The sequence below is a fragment of the Schistocerca cancellata genome, chromosome 1, assembly GCF_023864275.1.
Source record: "Schistocerca cancellata isolate TAMUIC-IGC-003103 chromosome 1, iqSchCanc2.1, whole genome shotgun sequence".
Taxonomy (NCBI): Eukaryota; Metazoa; Arthropoda; class Insecta; order Orthoptera; family Acrididae; genus Schistocerca; species Schistocerca cancellata.
In genome coordinates, this window is record NC_064626.1 from 90691696 (window position 1) to 90712949 (window position 21254).

General features: G+C 45.7%; 1 protein-coding gene across 1 annotated transcript in view; it reads left to right on the top strand.

Annotated features, from left to right (window-relative positions):
- The window catches only part of LOC126182348 (uncharacterized), a 128214-nt gene that overhangs the window by 20707 nt on the left and 86253 nt on the right, over window positions 1-21254 (top strand). Inside the window, exon 2 of the mRNA XM_049924885.1 lies at window positions 17154-17388. Within this exon, the coding sequence (XP_049780842.1) occupies window positions 17154-17388 (235 nt within the window). The remainder of the gene's footprint in view (window positions 1-17153; window positions 17389-21254) is intronic.

Below are 21254 nucleotides of genomic sequence, written 5' to 3' on the forward strand. Positions count from 1 at the left end.
CTGATTTATCGTGTAACCGAAGTTTAACGGATTCCTATCAGCACCCATGTGGGTGACCTCACACTTTTCGTTATTTAGGGTCAACTGCCAATATTCACACCAATCAGATATCTTTTCTGAATCGTTTTGTAATTTCCTTTGATATTCTGATGACTTTATTAGTCGATAAACGACAGCGACATCTGCAAACAACCTAAGACGGCTGGTCATATTGTCTCCCAAACCGTTTATATAGATATAACACTACCTGGGGAACGCCAGAAATCACTTCTGTTTTACTCGATGACTTTCCGTCAATTACTGTGACCTCTCTGACATGAAATCATGAAACCAGTTACATAACTGAGATGATATTCCATAGGCACGCAATTTCACTACAAGCCGCTTGTGTGGTACCGGGTCAAAAGCCTTTCGGAAATCCAAAAATACGGAATCAGTCTGAAATACCTTGTCAATAGCACTCAACATTTCGGGCGAGTAAACATCTAGTTGTGTTTCACAAGAACGATCTTTTCTAAGTCCATGTCGACTGTGTGTCAATAGGCCGTTTTCTTCGAGGTAATTCATAATGTTCGAACACAATAGGCTATATGTTCCAAAATCTCGCTCCATATCGACGTAAACGATATGGGCCTGTAATTTAGCGGATTACTCCTACTACCTTTCTTGAATATTGGTGTGACCTGTGCAACTTTCCAGTCTTTGGGTACGGATCTTTCGTCGAGAGAACGGTTGTATATGATTGTTAAGTATGAAGCTAATGCATCAGCATATCCGAAAGGAACCTGATTGGTATACAGTCTGGACCAGAAGACTTGCTTTTGCTAAGTGATTTAAGTTGCTTCACTACTCCGAGGATATTTAGTCATGTTGGCAGCTGTTCTGGATTCGAATTCTGGAATATTTACTTCGTCTTCTTTTGTGAAGGCATTTCGGAAGGCTGTGTTTAGTAACTCTGCTTTGGCAGGACTGTCTTCGATAGTATCTCCGTTGCTATCACGCAGAGCACACATTGATGGTTTCTTGCCGCAAGCATACTTCACATACGACCAGAATCTCTTTGAATTTTCTGCCAGGTTTCGAGACAGTTTTGTTGTGGAAACTATTGCAAGTATCTCGCATTGAAGTCCGCGCTTAATTTCGAGCTTCTATAAAAGATCACCAGTCTTAATGATTTTGCGTCTGTTTAAATTTTGCATGTTTGTTTCGTTGTTTCTGCAACAGTGTTCTCACCTGTTTTGTGTACCAAGGAGGATCAGCTCCGTCGTTTGTTAATTTACTTGGTGTAAATCTCTCAGTTTCTGCCGATACTATTTCTTTGAATTCAAGCCACATCTGGTCTACATTTATATTATTAATTTTGAATGAGTGGATATTGTCTGTCAGGTAGGCGTCAAATGAATTTTTATCTGCTTTTTGAATAGGTATAGTTTTCGGTTATTTTTGGAAGATTTGGGTGTAACAATATTCAGTCTCGCTACGACAACCCTGTGTTCACTAATCCGTGTATCCGTTTTGATGCTCATTATTGACTCAGGATTATTTGCTGCCAAGAGATCAAGTGTGTTTTCACAACCGTTTACTATTCGTGTGGGCTCATGAACTAACTGCTCGAAATAATTTTCAGGGAATGCGTATAGTACAATGTCGGATGATGTTGTAGGCATACCTCCGGAATTAAACATGTATTTTCGCCAACATACCGAGGCTAAAGTAAAGTGACCACCAACTATAATCGTATGAGTCGGGTTGGTGTTTGAATTCAAACTTAAGTTTTCTTTGTACCTTTCAACAACTGTATCATCTGCATTGGGAGGTCGGTAATAGGATCCAGTTATTATTTTATTCCGGTTACCAACAATGACCTCTGCCCACACTAGATCACAGGAAGTGTCTACTTCAGTTTCGCGGCAAGTTGAACTATTGTGACAGCAACAAACACGCCACCGTCATCCATGATTGTGTAAGGCCTTAGACAAGTCTACACACCAGAGAGGAGCTCACAGACCTTCATGGGACTGTTGTTCCTCGTGCATACTACATCACGGAACTCACACACTGCGATTGCCATCTGTTTGGCCCAATGAAGGATAACCACTGCAGGAAGCAGTGCGGGGATGATGGGGAAATTATTGATGCAGCAGGAGGCTGGCTCCGTCATCACCCAGTAGAGTGGTGCCATGAGGCCCTCCCAATGAGGCGGCGTAAGGGTGTCGTACTGAACCGACGTTGTGTTCAAAAATAGAGTTTAGGAGCCAGAGAAATGGGGAATTGTATGGTGTCTAGGTACCCCGAATAAAACATAACTGTTGGCGTAGAAACAGTGTTGCGTTACTCAGTGAACACCCGTCGTATGTCCATTATAATGATGAGGATTTTTGGTTTCCTGTTTAAATGTGGGCAGACAGGCCATGGTGGGGGATGTAAAGAGGGTGTCATTCCGGGAGGTGAGAGCATGTAGGAAGGCAGGCGGGAAGTCGACGGCAAAGGCTGCAGGTCTGCAGAGCAGGCCGGACTCAAGCTCTGGAGTTAGCGGCACCCACCCCCGCTGGCCCACCAGCGTACAGACGAGCCAAGTCTTAGGGCTCCTGCGAGCGGCAGTTCAGGTGCCACAGGTGCAGTCCAGCGTCTCTCATGAAGCCTTGAACAGACCTCTCGCTCACTGACGTACCGGTATCTCATCTCTATCGTTCTGAAAAGTTTCCCATCGGCGCGTGCATACATCTGCCTAGCCAGCTCAAATTCTCCAAATTGCCAATCAAATCACTGAACAATAGCTACGTTTTCGATTTGGACAACACACTCTGTGCTCGCATTAGATATTGCACTAGTACGAGAGATTTCGGATAACGCTGCATTTCTAACTGATAGACACCATATTATCGTGTATAGACAGCCAATCGAAGTACTCCTGCTCCGTGCCATCTGAATCCACTACGACAGTAGGTATTAAAATTATCTGTTTAACAGTGTCCTGTATTTTGTACATACTGTGTCGAAACATATATCAACATTTAAAGCGTGTTGTCAGCCTGCCTTCATATTTCTGCAGATATTTTTCCGGTAGCACGTCTTCATTCACTGATCGGCCAACAAATTGTGACCACCGATCTACTATCGATGCAACCCCGTCCAGGTGACAACAGAGCCACCTGGTGGTCAGACACATGCACACTGCATGTAGTATGAATGAGCGTGCTGTCCATGTGTAGAATGGGGAAGGCGTGCGATCTATCTGGGTTTGACCGAGGGCAGCCTGTGATGGCCTACAAGCCCAGCACCAGCATTTCGGAAACGGCACGTCTTGTCGGGTGTTAGAGGAGTCCTGTGGTGAGTGTCTTCAAAACGTGGCGAAACCAGAGTGAAACCACACCCAGAGGTTGGGCAGCCACCCCTCATTACTGGTGTCGCACATCGTAGTCTGGGCAGATTGGTAAAGCAGGACAGGCAGCGAACTGTGGCGGATCTAGCACCGAACTTCCATGTTCGGTAGAAACTATATTGATACAGCAACAAGGAATATCTCAGTGGACAGTACAGCTGAAGAGGAATGGACGTCCCTAAAAAGGGCGATAACAAAAGTTGGCAAGGAAAACACAGGTACAAAGAAGGTTACTGCGAAGAAACCAAGGGTAACAGAAAAAATATTTCAATTGATCGATGGAAGGAGAAAACAGAAAAATGTTCTCGGAAACTCAGGAATACAGAAATACAAGTCGCTGAGGAACGAAATAAATAGGAAATGCAGGGAAGCTAAGACGAAACGGCCGCATGAAAAATATGAAAGAATCAAAAAAGAAATGATTGTTGGCAGGACTGGCTCAGCATACAAGAAAGTCATATCAACCTGCGGTGACATTAAGAGCAAGGGTGATAACATTAAGTGGGGCAGTGAGAACACTGTTACATGCAGAGGATAGAGCGGATAGGTGGAAAGAATACATTGAAAGTCTCTGTGATGGGGAAGATTTGTCTGATTTGATAGAAGAAGGAACAGGAGTCGATTTAGAAGAGTTAGGGGACCCGGTATTAGAGTCAGAATTTAAAAGAGCTTTGGAGGACTTAAGATCAAATAAGGCAGAAGGGCTTGATAAAATCTCATCAAAATTTTTAAAAACGATGGGGGAAGTGGCAACAAATCGACTATTTGCGTTGGTGTGTAGAATGTCATCCACACAATTCTGAAAACGGCAAGAGTTGACAAGAGCGAGAATTATCGCACAATCAGTTTAGCAGCTCATGGATCCAACTTGCTGACAAGGATAATATACAGAAGAATGGAAAAGAAAATTGAGGATGTGCTAGATGACGATCAGTTTTGCTTTAGAAAAGGTAAAGTCACGAGAGAGGCAACTATTACGTTGCCGTTAATAATGGATGCAGACTAAAGAAAAATCAAGACACGTTCACAGGATTTGTCGACCTGGAGAAAGCGTTCGACAATGTAAAATTGTGCAAGATGTTCGAAATTCTGAGAGAAATAGGGGTAAGCTACAGGGAGACATGGGTCATATATAATACGTGAACCAGCCTAAAGGGAATAATAAGAATGGACGACCAAAAACGAAGTGCTCGTATTAAAAAGGGTGTGAGACATGGATGTAGTCTTGCACCCCTACTGTTCAAATTGTACATCGAGGAGCCAATGATGGAAATAAGGTTCGGGAGTGGAATTAAAATTCAAGGTGAAAGGATATCAATGATACGATTCGCTGATGACATTGCTATCCTGTGTGAAAGTCAAGAAGATTTACATGCTCTACACAATGGAATGAACAGTCTGATGAGTACAGAGTATGGATTGAGAGTAAATCGAAGAAAGACGGAGGCAATGAGAAGTAGTAGAAATGAGAACGAAGAGAAACTTAACATCAGGATTCATGGTCATGAAGTAGACGAAGTTAAGGAATTCTGCTACCTAGGCAGTAAAATAACGAGTGGCGGACGGAGTTAGGAGACCATCAAAAGCAGACTAGTAATGGCAAAAAGGGCATCCCTGGCCAATAGAAGTCTACTAATATCAAATATCGGTCTTAATTTGAGGAAGAAATTTCTGAGAATGTACGTCTGGAGTACAGCACTATATGGTAGTGAAACATGGACTGTCAGAAAACCGGAACATAAGAGAATCGAAACATTTGAGATGTGCTGCTACAGAAGAATGTAGAAAATTAGGTGGAATGATAACGTGAGGAATGAGGAACTTCTGTGCTGAATCGGAAAGGAATATGTGGGAAAAAAGTGGTAAGGAGAAGGGACAGGATGATAGGACATTGTATAGGAAGACACAGCTTGGAATACATCCAGCAAATAATAGAGGACATAGGTTGCAAGTGCTACTCTGAAATCACGAAGAGGAATTCGTGGAGGGAGGGCCGCAACAAATCAGTCAGAAGACTGACGACCTCCCCCCCCCCCACCAAAAAAAAAAAAAAGACTACAAGGATATCTGAACACACAGTGCAATGAACACTTCTACCAATGGCCTCTGTAGCCGACCACCCATGCATGTGCCAATGTTAACACCATGACATCGACAGCTATGACTGAAATGGGCACATGGCCACTGGCACTGGAGGTTGCTACAGTGGCAGAGCGTTGCACGGTCTCATGACTCCCGATACCTTCTTCATCATGCCGATGGCAGGGCGCGAATCCGTCACCTTCTGGGGGAACAGCTCCTTGACTTCTGTACTGTGGGATGGAGACAAGCTGGCAGCGGGTCTGTTTTGCTCTCGGGGACGTTCACGTGGGAATCTGGGTCCAGTGGAGCTCGGGCAAAGCACCGTGACACCCAAGGAGTATCGTAACTGGTTGCAGACCATGTACACGATCATGTTTCCCAACACCAGTGGCATTGTCCAGCAAGATAATGCTCGATGTCAGAAGCCCAGAGTATGATTGAGTGGTGCGGGAAACAGAGTGGCGAGTTCCAGTTGATGCACTGGTCCCCATGCCACCAGATCTGAACACAATTACACACATCTGCGATGTGACCGAATGTGGAGTCAGAGCTCATCACCCCACTCCCCGGAATTTATGCGAATTAGGTGACTTGTGCGCGCAGATGCGGTGCCAACTCAGTCCAGCGACATACGAAGGCAACACTGCTTCCATGCTGTGACATGTCGCCGCTGTTATCTGTGCCAAAGGCGGACATACCGGCTATTAGCTAGGGGATCACAGTTTCCTGGCTGATTAGTGTAGCTGACTGCATCACCTGTGCCTACTGTTAATATTTTCTGATGGGTAATCAACATACAGTTTGGACAGTAAGATTCCTGTAATGTTACCAAAACATCATTGTTTATGAACAGAGTGAATTTCTTTGCGTCAACCAGCAAAGAATCTGAAATATGTGGGACATGCATGAACAGACTAAATCTTTATATATTTGTCAACTCAAAGGCTACGACCCAGGATATCAGGTAGGGTATTTACTTATCTTAAAATAAATTCGAGTAGTCATCAAACCTAAATTAATTAAAAAGAGTACCGTGATGGGGTACGATTCAGGCTGCAATAACGCAGCTAGGACTGAGACTAATTCGACAGATGCAGAGGTAATCGTAGCGAAGTACACTACAAAATAAATACGACGCACCAAGAATTATGCGAATGGGACAGAAATCGGTAGATGTGATATACACGGACCGACAAACATGTAATTGTAGTTTAAGAAAAATTGGATGATTTATTGAAAAAAAAACATAACTTCACAAGTTGATCAAGCCTGTAACACATTGATCAACCTCTGGCCTTATGGAAGCAGCTGTTTGGCTCACCTTACCACTGTCTGGGGCGCCTCCAGACACCTCTCCACTGGCCGTCGGGGCTCAGTTCGAAGCAGAATTCATCAGTGAATACGATTCTACTCCAATCACTGAGCTTTCAGACCAAAGACGTGTCTACAGTCGTCCCGCGCAATGGCGGGACACCAGCCAGAATGTCGCCCGCCACGTGGCGCGGCACCCAGGAGTGGTCTGGGGCGACGTTTCTTTTCTCCTCGTAGCAGGAACTCTTTGGTAGCCATCTGCACCGCCTTTACTGCACAGTAGTACGTCGACGATTTTGTACGCCCACTTTTGTCGCCTTTCATGGCAGACCATCCTGGGCTTATATTTCAGCAAGATAATGCTGTCCCGCAGATGGCGAGGATTTCTACTGCTCTTATTCCTGCTTGCTAAACTCCACCTTGGGCAGCAATGCCGCCGGATCTCTCCCCAATAAAGAACGTAAGGAGCATTGTGGAAAGAGCCCTCCCACCGTCTCGAGGCTTTGGCGATCTAATTTGCCAGCTGAGCAGAATTTCGCACGATGTCCCTCAGCAGGTCATCCAACAACTCTGTCAATCAGTGCTAAGCCGAATAACTGCCAGCATGAGGACCAGAGGTGTACAGCACGTTATTGACTTGCTCAGTTTGTGAAGCTCTTTCTCTTGAAAAAGCTATCAATTCTTTTTCTTCACTTGTCATCACTTGTTTATTTACACTCCTGGAAATTGAAATAAGAACACCGTGAATTCATTGTCCCAGGAAGGGGAAACTTTATTGACACATTCCTGGGGTCAGATACATCACATGATCACACTGACAGAACCACAGGCACATAGACACAGGCAACAGAGCATGCACAATGTCGGCACTAGTACAGTGTATATCCACCTTTCGCAGCAATGCAGGCTGCTATTCTCCCATGGAGACGATCGTAGAGATGCTGGATGTAGTCCTGTGGAACGGCTTGCCATGCCATTTCCTACTGGCGCCTCAGTTGGGCCAGCGTTCGTGCTGGACGTGCAGACCGCGTGACACGACGCTTCATCCAGTCCCAAACATGCTCAATGGGGGACAGATCCGGAGATCTTGCTGGCCAGGGTAGTTGACTTACACCTTCTAGAGCACGTTGGGTGGCACGGGATACATGCGGACGTGCATTGTCCTGTTGGAACAGCAAGTTCCCTTGCCGGTCTAGGAATGGTAGAACGATGGGTTCGATGACGGTTTGGATGTACCGTGCACTATTCAGTGTCCCCTCGACGATCACCAGTGGTGTACGGCCAGTGTAGGAGATGGCTCCCCACACCATGATGCCGGGTGTTGGCCCTGTGTGCCTCGGTCGTATGCAGTCCTGATTGTGGCGCTCACCTGCACGGCACCAAACACGCATACGACCATCATTGGCACCAAGGCAGAAGCGACTCTCATCGCTGAAGACGACACGTCTCCATTCGTCCCTCCATTCACGCCTGTCGCGACACCACTGGAGGCGGGCTGCACGATGTTGGGGCGTGAGCGGAAGACGGCCTAACGGTGTGCGGGACCGTAGCCCAGCTTCATGGAGACGGTTGCGAATGGTCCTTGCCGATACCCCAGGAGCAACAGTGTCCCTAATTTGCTGGGAAGTGGCGGTGCGGTCCCCTACGGCACTGCGTAGGATCCTACGGTCTTGGCGTGCATCCGTGCGTCGCTGCGGTCCTGTCCCAGGTCGACGGGCACGTGCACCTTCCGCCGACCACTGGCGACAACATCGATGTACTGTGGAGACCTCACGCCCCACGCCTTGAGCAATTCGGCGGTACGTCCACCCGGCCTCCCGCATGCCCACTATACGCCCTCGCTCAAAGTCCGTCAACTGCACATACGGTTCACGTCCACGCTGTCGCGGCATGCTACCAGTGTTAAAGACTGCGATGGAGCTCCGTATGCCACGGCAAACTGGCTGACACTGACGGCGGCGGTGCACAAATGCTGCGCAGCTAGCGCCATTCGACGGCCAACACCGCGGTTCCTGGTGTGTACGCAGTGCCGTGCGTGTGATCATTGCTTGTACAGCCCTCTCGCAGTGTCCGGAGCAAGTATGGTGGCTCTGACACACCGGTGTCAATGTGTTCTTTTTTCCATTTCCAGGAGTGTATATCTATACACCACATCTACGGATTCGGATAATTTCTTCGTGGTGCGTCGTTTCTTCTTTGTGTTAGAGTGTACTTTGAGAAATTTATGTTCGTATTGAATGTTGATTACGCAGTGGAAAATATTGAAAATAGCCTCACATGACGCAGTTATCTATCATTAAGTACTACCTGAAAGAACCGGCACAAACGTCTAACCATATGTCGAAAATCGATACGATTACAAACTGGCACAAAGACTGGCAACTGACATTAAATGTTCAGAAGTATAAAATCGTGCACTTCACACACAGGAATCACTCATGTCGTAGAAATATCTGGGTGTTACAGCTTGTAAACATATCGGAATGATCATATGTGCTCAGTCGTACGCCAAGGCGGTGGTAAACAACGGTTAACTGGTACAGTACAGGGAACGTACAATCCATACAAATATTACAAATGTGAAAGTATGCGTGTTACATTTTCATGACTAAATCGCTGAACAAATTTGGATAAAATCTGGTATGGTGATAGCTTGGACCCCGAAGGAGAACGTGGTCAATTCAGGGAAGAAGAAGAAAAAAATCCTGTTAAAATGTGTAGCTGTTCAGCACTTAATGTTTTTTGTTTCCTTCTCCCTCTAACACTATCTTTTTTTCGGTTTCTAAAATGTTTTCAATATTATCTACTCGTATTTGTAAAACATCTTTTCGATCTTTTTTTTAAGTTGGGTAGTTTTATTATCTTTAGCAGTAATATCCACATTTTTAATTATGGTATACGTGAGTATCACGCAGACGACACTCCAGCATATGTGGACGACTACAAGTGTTTATAGATTAAACCATTACAGTGCAAAACCGAGGTCTACTCGTGCGTGTGGTTTCTGCAGTTTTAAAAGTAGCTGCTACACCACATGGTGAAGCCGTACGATTTTTACGGCGTAATATTGTGGAGACGCAATGATAAAATGCTAAGGTAGGCCCGAGAACCGTGTTTAAAACTATTACTCAGGTTCATATGGTTCAAATGGCTCTGAGCACTATGGGACTTAACATTTGAGGTCATCAGTCCCCTAGACGTAGAACTACTTAAACCTAACTAACCTAAGGACATCACACACATCCATGCCCGAGGCAGGATTCGAACCCGCGACCGTACTGGTCGCTCGGTTCCAGACTGAAGCGCCTAGAACCGCTCGGCCACAGCGGCCGGCGATTACGCTGGGAAAGCTATAAGAAACACACCACTAGCAGTGGAAAAATCGCTACTATCGGAGCACAAAATATGCTTTCCTTAAAAGACTCTCACTCAAATGTGGGTTAGCAGCTACTTTCTTCTGCACCCGTAAAATTTTACTCAAAAATATAGGGATGCGAACATATTCGCTCTTTTTGTTTGACATGCAGACTTCCAAAAGTTCCACTACCTGTAACTCGCTCACATCCATTAGTCCACCCCTGTAAATGGCTAATACTCATCCACTTCCAGATGCCCTTCCACTCCCACCCATTCAGCCCATCTCATTGCTGTTATAACTTTGTGTATCTCTGTCATTCTCTAATGTCTCACAGCCACACTCCCCTTCATTCTGTCCTACTACTACACCCTTCTCTCACTGCTCCCTCTTGCTCTTTCTTATTGCTAATACACTATTTCTTCCTCCCCACTGCTTGTGTCTCTTCTTCGTTGTCATTGTCATACACTTCATTCACTCTGTCTCTTAATATCGCTGCTCCCCCCCACCCGCCCCCACCCCCGCCGCACCACCCTGGGACTGTCTCCTTCACTCGTTTCAAAGAACTTTTCTGTCACTCTCACTGGCACTGAGCTCCTCTGTCCCCCCCACACTGCCTCTGTCTCGTTTGCATTTTCTAAAGCACAACCACTTTCTACCATCTTTCAGTATTTATTACTTTTCTGTCTCTTCGCCACTGCCACTCTCTTCTTCTCACTCAGCATAAAAGAGCGTGAGTATGTTTGCATGTCAAAATCTTTACAGGTGCTGAGGAACGTAGAGTGGGGCAGATAGCACTCAGTTTTCATTCAAGAGTCTTTTAATTAAACAGGGGCATATTCGCATTTTTTTCAGTCCGATACGAACATTTCTCAGTTGTTTTCTTTCCTTTCCCTGCTGCAGCAGGGCATATAACTTATATGAAAAGGAAGTTATTGACCAATAAAATATAGATAGTTTACTTACACTACGTGATGAAAACCATCCAGACAACCCAAAACCATATGTATTTCATATTAGATGCATTGCGCTGCCATCTACTGCCAGGTACTCCATATCAGCGACCTCAGTAGTCATTAGACATCGCGAGAGAGCAGAATGGGGCGCTCCGCGGAACTCACGGACTTCGAACGTGATTAGGTGATTGGGTGTTACTTATGTCATAGATCTGCACACAAGATTTCCACACTCCTTACATCCCTAGATCCACTGTTTTCGATGCGATAGTCAAGTGGAAACGTGAAGGGATAGGTACAGCACACAAGCAGCAAGTCGACCTCGTCTGTTGACTGACAGGGACCGCTGATAGTTGAAGATGTTCGTAACGTGTAATAGGCATACATCTATCCAGACCTTTACACAGGGAATCCAAACTGCATCAGGATCCACTGTAAGAACTTTGACAGTTAGGCGGGAGGTGAGAAAACTTAGATTTCATGATCTAGCGGCCGCTCATAAGCCACACATCGCTCCAGTAAATGCCAAAGGAGCGTAAACATTGGACGATTGAACAGTGGAAAAATGTTGTGTTGAGTGACACACCACAGTACACAATGTGGCGATCCGATGGCAGGATGTGGGAATGGCGAATGCCCAGTGAACGTCATCTGCCAGCGTGTGTAGTGCCAACAGTAAAATTCGGAGGCGGTGGTGAGGCGGTGGTGTTAGGGTGCGGTCGTGTTTTTCACGGAGGGGGCTTACACCCCTTGTTGTTTTGCGTGGCACTATCACACCACAGGCCTACACTGATGTAGGCTCGGGGATGGCGATTACATCTTTCAACACGATCGAGCTTTGTTCATAACTCACAGCCTGTGGCAGACTGGTTACACGACAATATCATCCCTGTAATGGACTGGTCTGCAGAGAGTCCTAACCTGAATCCTATGGAACACCTTTGGGATGTTTTGGGACGCCGACTTCGTGCCAGACCTCACCGACCAACATAAATACATCTCCTCAGAGCAGCACTCGATGAAGAATGGGCTGCCATTCCCCAATGCCCCTGATCAAACATATGTGTGCGAGAGTAGGATCTGTCATTAAGGCTAAGGGTGGGCCGATACCATATTGAATTCCAGCATTACCGATTGAGGGCGCGACGAACTTGTAAGTCTTTTTCAACCACGTGTCCGGATACTTTTGATCACATAGTGCATGTGAAACTGAAATAACGCAAAACTGAGTATCGCCTTCAGACCTGATTTTTAGGAGGAAATGGATTTTCATGTGCTTTAGTATTACAACTTGAGGTTCCCAGATGATTACGGAGACACTTTCAGCATATTTCTCCTTGTTCGTCACTTTAAGAATTATGTTTTCGTCGCAAACCGGATTGGAGATGCGTATTTTGCGTCTACTAGTAGGATGTCTTTTAATCTCTCTAAGTTTAGGAATATCTTAGGTTCGCGTGCTGCCAGATGCACACCGATTATTGTTTATTTCGTGCTATGCTTCGTAAACGTAAGTCTGATTTAGAGTATTTTTCTAAGATAACTCGGCCTGCGAAAGTTTCTGGAACTCAACAAGCCTCGAAGCAGTTTCAGATCCGCCGGACCTTACATGCAGAACATCACGCGGCAGTAACAGCTGCAGAGACAGACCAGTCACTAACACGCTGCATTTTAGACCCTGGGTGTCGCAGGTCACTTACAGCTTCCGAGATGCTTGAACACTCTGAGCGATGATGTCATTTAAATGCTGTGCAAGAAACAGAAAGACTTCATACCCTTACATGTAGAATATTGGAACCATTTAGTGACGCTGCATTTAATTATGAATCATTTAACTGACTACGTTAATCGTCGATTAGTCATCTTAGGGACGGTAGATCAAAAATGTAAACATCGTAACGAGTTGAAATCGTAGGAAGAAATGGTTGGTCTGTTTTGCTCTGGTCACGAAACCTCACTTAAATTCCTAGGAAAGCCAGAGGAACCTCTAAAAACTGCATTTTTGACGGAATTTAATGAATCGATGTGTTGTTAAAATATAATTGGGAAATACAATGCAGCTTTGAGATGACTTCATTTGCTATGGGTACTGAGGTAAAAATGCCGGGATTTCACCTACTCCTACGATTCAAGGTCAAAATTACCGTAATTACATCTTTGCGTGCTCCACATAACCATCAGCATCAGTCCCTACAGACAGACATAACGGGGAATGGAACCAATGAAGCAGCCTGTAAGGATAAATATATCCAAGGCGTGGAAAAAAGAGAATGTTGCTAATTACAAATTTAAAAACTGCATTGGATAAAATACTAGGACGAGATTACGAAGAAGTGATTCATCCTGTTCATGCACCGAGGGCCGAACTATTAAGTCCGTATACTGCTCCGTTACATAACCACTGCTATGCGTGTAACGACTAATTAGTCTGTTCAAGAGCTTCCTTACAAAATTGTAGTACAACCCATCCCAGCTTACTGGTCAAATGTATGAGATACATACCGATATGGTCTAAGTTGGGATACCGAAGGCATGCAAAGAGAGCAAAGGAGGATATTAGACGAACATCAACAAAAGCAAAATGAGTGTAATGGAATGCAGTCGAATTCAATCAGGTGACGCTGAGGAAATTAGATTAGGAAATGAGACACTTAAAGTAGTAAATGAGTTTCGCTAATTGCGAGCAAAATAACTGATGATGGTCGAAGTAGGGAGGATATGAAATGCAGACTGTCAATGGCAAGACAAGCGTTTCTGAAGAAGAGAAATTTGTTAACGTCGAGTATAGATTTAAGTGTCAGGAAGTCCTTTCTGAAAGCATTTGTGTGGAGTGTAGCCATGTATGCAAGAGAAAAATGGATGGTAAATAGTTTAGACAAGAAAGGAATAGAAGCTTTTGAAATGTGGTGCTACAGAAGAATGCTCAAGATTAGATGGGTGGATCATGTATCGCGTGGTGTAAAAACTGTAGAGGGAGACCAACAGTAAGCAGATGCAGAAGGATGTAGGTTGCAGTAGTTACTCGGAGATGAAGAAGCTTGCACAGGATAGAGTAGCATGGAGAGCTGCATCAAACCAGTCTCAGGACTGAAGAACACAACAACGAAGAGAGCAGTTCCAATGGCCACAGGCTTCTCTGAGTAGCGTAAGAGCATCAGGGGAACGCTTTAAAGGCCAAACTAGTCTCAACAATTACTCGATAGCCTATATAGGGTGACGATCCAGTGAAAAAGTTTGGAATCAGAAATTAAATTAGAGCCAAATACGTATTTCATTCTTCCCGTGTACAATACGCAAAGCTGGGAGGAACTCCTCGTGTGTAGTTCAAGGGAATGTAGCCTGTAACAAGCATTCCATCTACATCTACGTAGATACTGGCCAGGTCACCGCACGGTGAATGCAGGAGGGTTCAGGCCGCCACTGCTAGCCATTTCCGATCCACTCGTAAATTTTCTCAGCAGGTTTTCGCGAACGGAACATCGTCTTCCCTCTAAGAGTACCCATTTGACGTCACCAAGCATCTTAGCTTCTAGGAATTTCACCGATCAGTTCTTTCGTTACTGCTTCAACATGGATATAGGTTCTCTCTCCCAAAATGTTAGCTAACCACACACATAACAATGTAGATTACAAAAAGACATTACGAAAATGAACATAGAAAATACCGGCAACAGTTCCCTATCCACAACAATGCCAACCAAAACATCTCATTTCTTTTACACTTAAGAGCCAAAGAAACTGGTACACCTGCCTAATATCGTGTAGGGCCCCGCGAGCAAACAGAAGTGCCGCAACGTAATGTCGTATTGACTCGACTAATGTCTGACGTAGTGCTGAAGGGAACTGACACCATGAATCCTGCAGGATGTCCATAAATCCGAAAGAGTACTACGGCGTGAAGATCTCTTCTGAACAGAAATCGTATCATCTAGACGTATCAGGGGTCCCATATCACTCCAACTGCACGCGCCCCACATTACAGAGCCTCCACCAGCTTGAACAGTCCCCTACTGACAAGCAAAGGTCCGTGGATTCATGAGGTTGTCTCCATACCCGTACACGTCCATCCGCTCGATACAATTTGAAACGAGGCTCGTCCGAGCAGACAGCATGTTTCCAGTCGTCAACAGTCCAGTGCAGGTGTTGACAGGACCAGGCGAGGCGTCAAGCTTTGTATCATGCAGTCACTAGGGTACACGAATGGGCGCTCTGCTCCGAATGCCCATACCGATGACGTTTCGTTGAATGATTCGCACACTGACACTTGTCGATGGCGCAGAATTGAGATCTGCAGCAATTTGCAGAAGGGTGGGGCTTCTGTCACGTTGAACTATTCTCTTCAGTTGTCGTTGGTCCCGTTCTTCCAGGATCTTGTTCCGTTCGCAGCGGTGTCGGAGATTTGACTTTTACCAGATCCCAGATATTCACGGTACACTAGTGAAATGGTCGTACGGAAAAAATCCCCACTTCATCGCTATCTCGTAGATGCTGTGTCCCATCGTTCGCGCGCCGACAGGAACGCCACATTCAAACTCGTCTTGATTAACTGACATTGTAGCAGCAGTAACCGACCTAACAACTGCGCGAGACACTTTTTGTTTATATAGGCCTTGCCGACCACAGCGCCGTATTCTGCCTGTTTACATATCTCTGCATTTGAATACGCGTACCTATACCAGTTTCTTTGGCGCTTAAGTGTATAATGCTTCACTAAGCTGAAGCGTTATGTGACGGAGATAAAAGGTATGGTAGTGAATGTATCATTACAATCGACGATGAAGTGTTTTAACGAATGATAACATTTGAGACTGTTCTTGAAAATGCTGCAGTATTGAACAAGATTTTTGTTTAAAAAAGACGAGTGATTCCTGTCACACCTCAAAAACTGGAGAAAATGTGCTAAATCAGAAAACTGGATGAAGCAGGAGTGCTAATCCCGTAACTTTCGCAGGAGAACTTCTATGAAGTACTGGCGGAGGTAAAGCTGTGAGGAGGGGTCGTGAGTCGTGCTTGGGTGGCTCAGTCCTGAGAGCAAATAGTAAAGTTCCCGAGTTCGAGCCCCGGTCCGGCTCGCAGTATCATTCCTTCAGGAAATTCCAAGTAGCTGGTTTGCTGTATACCAAAGTCGTCGCTAAATTTTGGATGTAAAAGCCCACATTTGGTTACTAGATTCGTAACAGCAGAAGGTACAGAAAATAACTAAATTGTACTTTCTGTGTGTATTTAGAATATAGGCAGATTATGTGATTACGTTGTTAGCTGATTGAAGACTATACAAGCTGTAGTACACAGAGCCTCCAGTTGTGCCACCAACAGTGGCTGTGATCTGACTGGACACTGAGTCGAACTAAAGCTTAGATGACAGGTGTAGTTACATTCTACCCCTCTTCAACTCTGTACCAGAGCTCAATGGCTGTTGAGTTTTGACGTGCCCGTTTCTTAGCAACACGTGAGAAGTTGCTTTGAATGGGTGAGAGGTCTGCAGGACGTTCTGGACATGACAGCCCAACACGCTCTGTATTGATGTACGTTGGGGCATCATGGGAAACATATAATGAGATTTTCACTCTGCAAGTCGAGCGTGCTCAGATATGAAACTTCCTGGCAGATGAAAATCGTGTGCCGGACGGAGACTCGAACGCGGGACCTTTGGCTTTCGTGGGCAAGTGCTCTACCAATCGAGGACTTGCCCGCGAATTAAAAGGTCCCGAACTCGAGTCTCCGTCCGGCACACGATTTTCGTCTGCCAGGAACTTAATATTTTGCTGAAGACAGAATGATGGAGATCTCGAAGGTGAGAGGTCTGCAGACCACTCACAGGTCTTAAGATGTCAGAAATTTAACGATTTTTGTCAAACTTGCCAGCCATTTACTGTGTACCATGACACAAGGTGCCGGAGATATATGAGAGCGACCAGTTCAACCTGGCAACGTTCGGTCTCGGTGGAGTCGATTTTTTTGTGTTGCAATTTCAATGGCTGCTAGTGAGCGTCTAGACAGCAGTAGTCAACAAGAACCTGTGTGATCAGTCAGTGTGCCAGCCTAATGGGTACTGAAAATCGTTTCGCAGGAAATTATTATCTGTTCGAAACGTGCGAGAACCTGGAGGCGCCGTCCGTCGCGGTGCCGGCCGCCGCACGGCTGGTGCCGCGCAGAGGCCACGAGCCGCCGCCCGCGGAGGACGAGGAGTGCGGCCGCGCCCTCGCGGAGGTCCGCCACCTCACGGAGGACAGCTCCAGGGAGCTCACCAGGGGCCTCATCCGCGGCGTCGCTGCCGACTGCATTCGCTCTTGCTCCGTACAAGGGTACGTACGCCACTGAAAGAACCAACCCATAGTCGTACATGTAATCCTCTTCTCCAGTTCTCATATTTGTTCTCTGAGCTATATTTACTACCTCTATTTTCCGAGACTAATATTAGTTAGTGAGTAGACGGGACGAAACTTTGCTCATCTAGGAGACATCAAGGTAACACCTTGTGACACCGGCTGAGAACTTGATAATGACCGCTGGAGTTCATAAGACTCTTCTGGTTTGTCATACGGAGCTGAACTTCCCTTAAAGTTACCAGGTGAGCAGGTGGGAACGGGAATGGCAAAGGGAGATGTGAGGAAAAAGAGTAGCGAAGGCATTGATGAAATAGAAGGCTGTGTAGAGCTGGAGTGGGAGCGGGAAGGGGGTAGGAGTGTGGAGCAAAAGGAATAGCAAAGGCTCGGCCAGGGGGCTTATGGGAAGGTAAGATAATTGCAGGTGAGTTCCCACCAGCTCAGTTAGGGAAAAGCTGGTGCTGTTAGTAAGGATCCAGATGGCCCAGGCTGTGAAGCAGTCACTGAACTGAGGTCCAATGTATTGGGCAGCATATTCAGCAACTGGGTGTCCAGCTGCCTCTTGGTCACAGTTTGTCATGCGGACTGACAGCTTGTTTTTTGTCATGTCCCCATCATTTTCCTGCGTGTTCCCACAAGCGACACTGCACCCTTCCCCACCGCTTCCTTGCTATCCTTCCTCCTTCCCCACCCTCCTCCTTACCACCAGCACTCATGGATTGCTTCTCCCATCAGCCACAGTTGTAGTCACATGTGTGTAGATGAGTTTACAGTTCTACCCTGCAACAATACTTCTGTACTGAGTGGTCCATCAAATGGGACTTAAGACCATAAAGTGCACATGATTTGGGATCTGCTGGCAAGTAATAACATAACACAAACTAATTTAAGCCTGTCATCGTGACCAAGAGGCCACGCACGATGATATAGTCACAACATTCAACCAGTCGACAACTTGGCACCCTACATCGTCCCACTTACCATTTCGAGTTGGGGTGATGGTGTATTGCACTGCGTTAGCTTTGCTCATTACGTATCATCTTTTAAGTCTGTGTAGATTGTCACAAAACAAAATATACTTCATCAATGTCAAACAGACTCACTTCCTATGAAACTGTATTTCATGGCAGTTTGTTAACTGGGAATGAGCAAGAAAAGCTTGTCATGTCATAGAGGTGAACCACCAATTTTTTGCCTGTCCAGTTTCTTCCAACACCTGGCGCGTTCTCACTGAAGAACTGGTTGCCATCCTCTCTGCTCACATCTTTTGGCTGCAGTGACGTCAGACAGTTCACTGTAGGACAAATAATGCTTTTCATACTATAATGGCCTAATTCGATGGCCCCACTGAAACACTCTCCTGACCGTCCATTAAATAATTTTTTATACCTCCCAACCCTGACAACGTGTAATTCTATGAGGGACTATTTTTCCTTTGAGTTCTACACTGCCTGTGACTCTTTCACCTGTTAGCACCTCAGGGGGTATCTGTCTCTGCAAATTACACAGTATTTTTTCTCCTGACACGACTAGCCAAACTACTGCCACGATGACTTGGGATTTTTGTGGGCACTGTCTTCCTACTATGCTTCAATGATTTCTTGTAGCTGTCATATTCTGAAAATTAGGCAGTTAGAAACAAAATTCTAATCCCTCTTGATTCCAGGTTTGGATCATGATGTAGTTTTCGCTAACCTCTCTTTAATAAAAGTTTACATCCATCTACATACACTATGTGATCAAATGTATGCGGACACCCCCAAAAACAAACGTTTTTCATGTTAGGTGCATTATGCTGCCACCTACTGCCAGGTACTCCATATCAGCAAACTCAGTAGTAATCAGACAGCGTGAGACAGAAGAATGGAGCGCTCTGCGGAACTCACTGATTCGCAACTTGGTCAGGTCGTTGGGTATCACTTGTGTCATATGTCTGTACGCGAGATTTCCACACTCCTAAACATCTCTACGACCACTGTTTACAATTTGATAGTGAAGTGGACACGTACAGCACAAAAGCGTACAGGCCGACCTCTTCTTCTGACTGACAGAGACTGCCGACAGTTGAAGAGGATCGTAATGTGTAATAGGCAGACATCTATCCAGACCATCACACAAGAATTCCAAACTGCATCAGGATCCACTGCAAGTACTATGACAGTTTGGCAGGAGGATTTCATGGTCGAGAGACTGCTCATAAGCTACACATCACACCAGTAAATGCCAAACGACGCCTCGCTTGGTGTAAGGAGCGCAAATATTGGACAGTTGAACAGTGAGAGAGACAAACCACGGTACACAATGTGGCGACCCGAAGGCAGTGTGTGGGATGGCGAATGCCCAGTGAACGTCATCTGCCAGCGTGTGTAGTGCGAACCGTAAAATTCGGAGGCGTTGGTGTTATGGTGTGGTCGTGTTTTTCATGGACTGCTTGTTGTTTTGCTTGGCACAATCACAACACAGGCGTACACTGATGTTTTATGCACCTTCTCGCTTCTCACTGTTGAAGAGCAATTCGGTGATGGCTACTGCATCTTCCAACACGACCGAGCATATGTTCATAATGTAAGGCCTGTGGCGGAGTGGTTAAACGACAATAACATCCCTGTAATGGACTGGTCTGCACAGAGCCCTGATCTGAATCCTACAGAACACTTTTGGGATGTTTTGGAACGCCGACTTCGTCCCAGGCCTCACCGACCGACATCGATACCTCTCTGAGAGCAGCACTCCGTGAAGAATGGGCTGCCATTCCCAAAGAAACCTTGCAGCACCTGACTGATCGTATACCTGCGAGAGTGGAAGCTAAGGTTGGGGCAACGCCATATTGAATTCCAGCATTACTGGTGGAGGGCGCCACGAACTTGTAAGTCATTTTCAGCCAGGTGTCCAAATACTTTTGATCATATAGTGTAGGTTTCCTCTGCTTCCTACTCTTAACCATTATTTTAATTTGCAAACTTAATCACAGTGAATAGAACAAGTGTAGTAAGATGACACATCACATGTCTCACATTCACTGACAGCAGCAGTTGGTGTAAGGTGTGAAACGACTCATCATTCACTCAGAGTGGCAGTCGTTCTCAGTCCTGGCGGTTAGAGTCTTTTTAAGAAAAGTACTGTTATACTGACTTTTGTCGCTATGACTGGCACATTGTTCCCTCCAGACACATGCACAGTGAGCGTTGAGAAACCAGTACCTTGGGTAACTTCATGGTCTGTTCATGTGCTTGTCCAAAAGTTATAGATCACTTCTGCCATTCCGTAAGACCTACACGTCGACCCGCCTTAATTTACAGATCTGTTACAAGCGACTGGCACAAGCACACCGCGATTACCACCTCAGTGTTGCTGCTAACGTCAGTGGCGGAGGGTCACGTGACTGCATGGTACCAGTCCTGCAACATCTTTAGCATTCCAAAGCAACACGTGTGCTCAGTTAAAGTGGTAAACAACATTTTGTCTGGTGGGTTTATGTCACGTTTTGCAAATTGTATGAGGCTTGCAAAATTTTTGAGTACACCTATTTTGGCTAACAGTGAGCATCATGTTGGAAATCAAGAAGTGATTGCCCACTTTGTTTTTAATTTCACTCAGAAAAGTTATCAACAGGTTAATTTCTTTCTACGAAGACAGAAGTTTATTGTCCAACCAGCAGATCAATGCTCAATTTGTAGACGTGGTATAGATGGGGTCTGTGTTCGGTTCCAAGTATTTTACCTCGGAGGACTGGAATGGGGTGCCCTCAGCCTCGTGATGTCATTTCACGAGCTCATTTCGTGCGAAAGACCGGCTCCAGGTCCTGGGTGTCGACAGTGTGCTGGAGAGCGGTGTGGCGGTCGCAC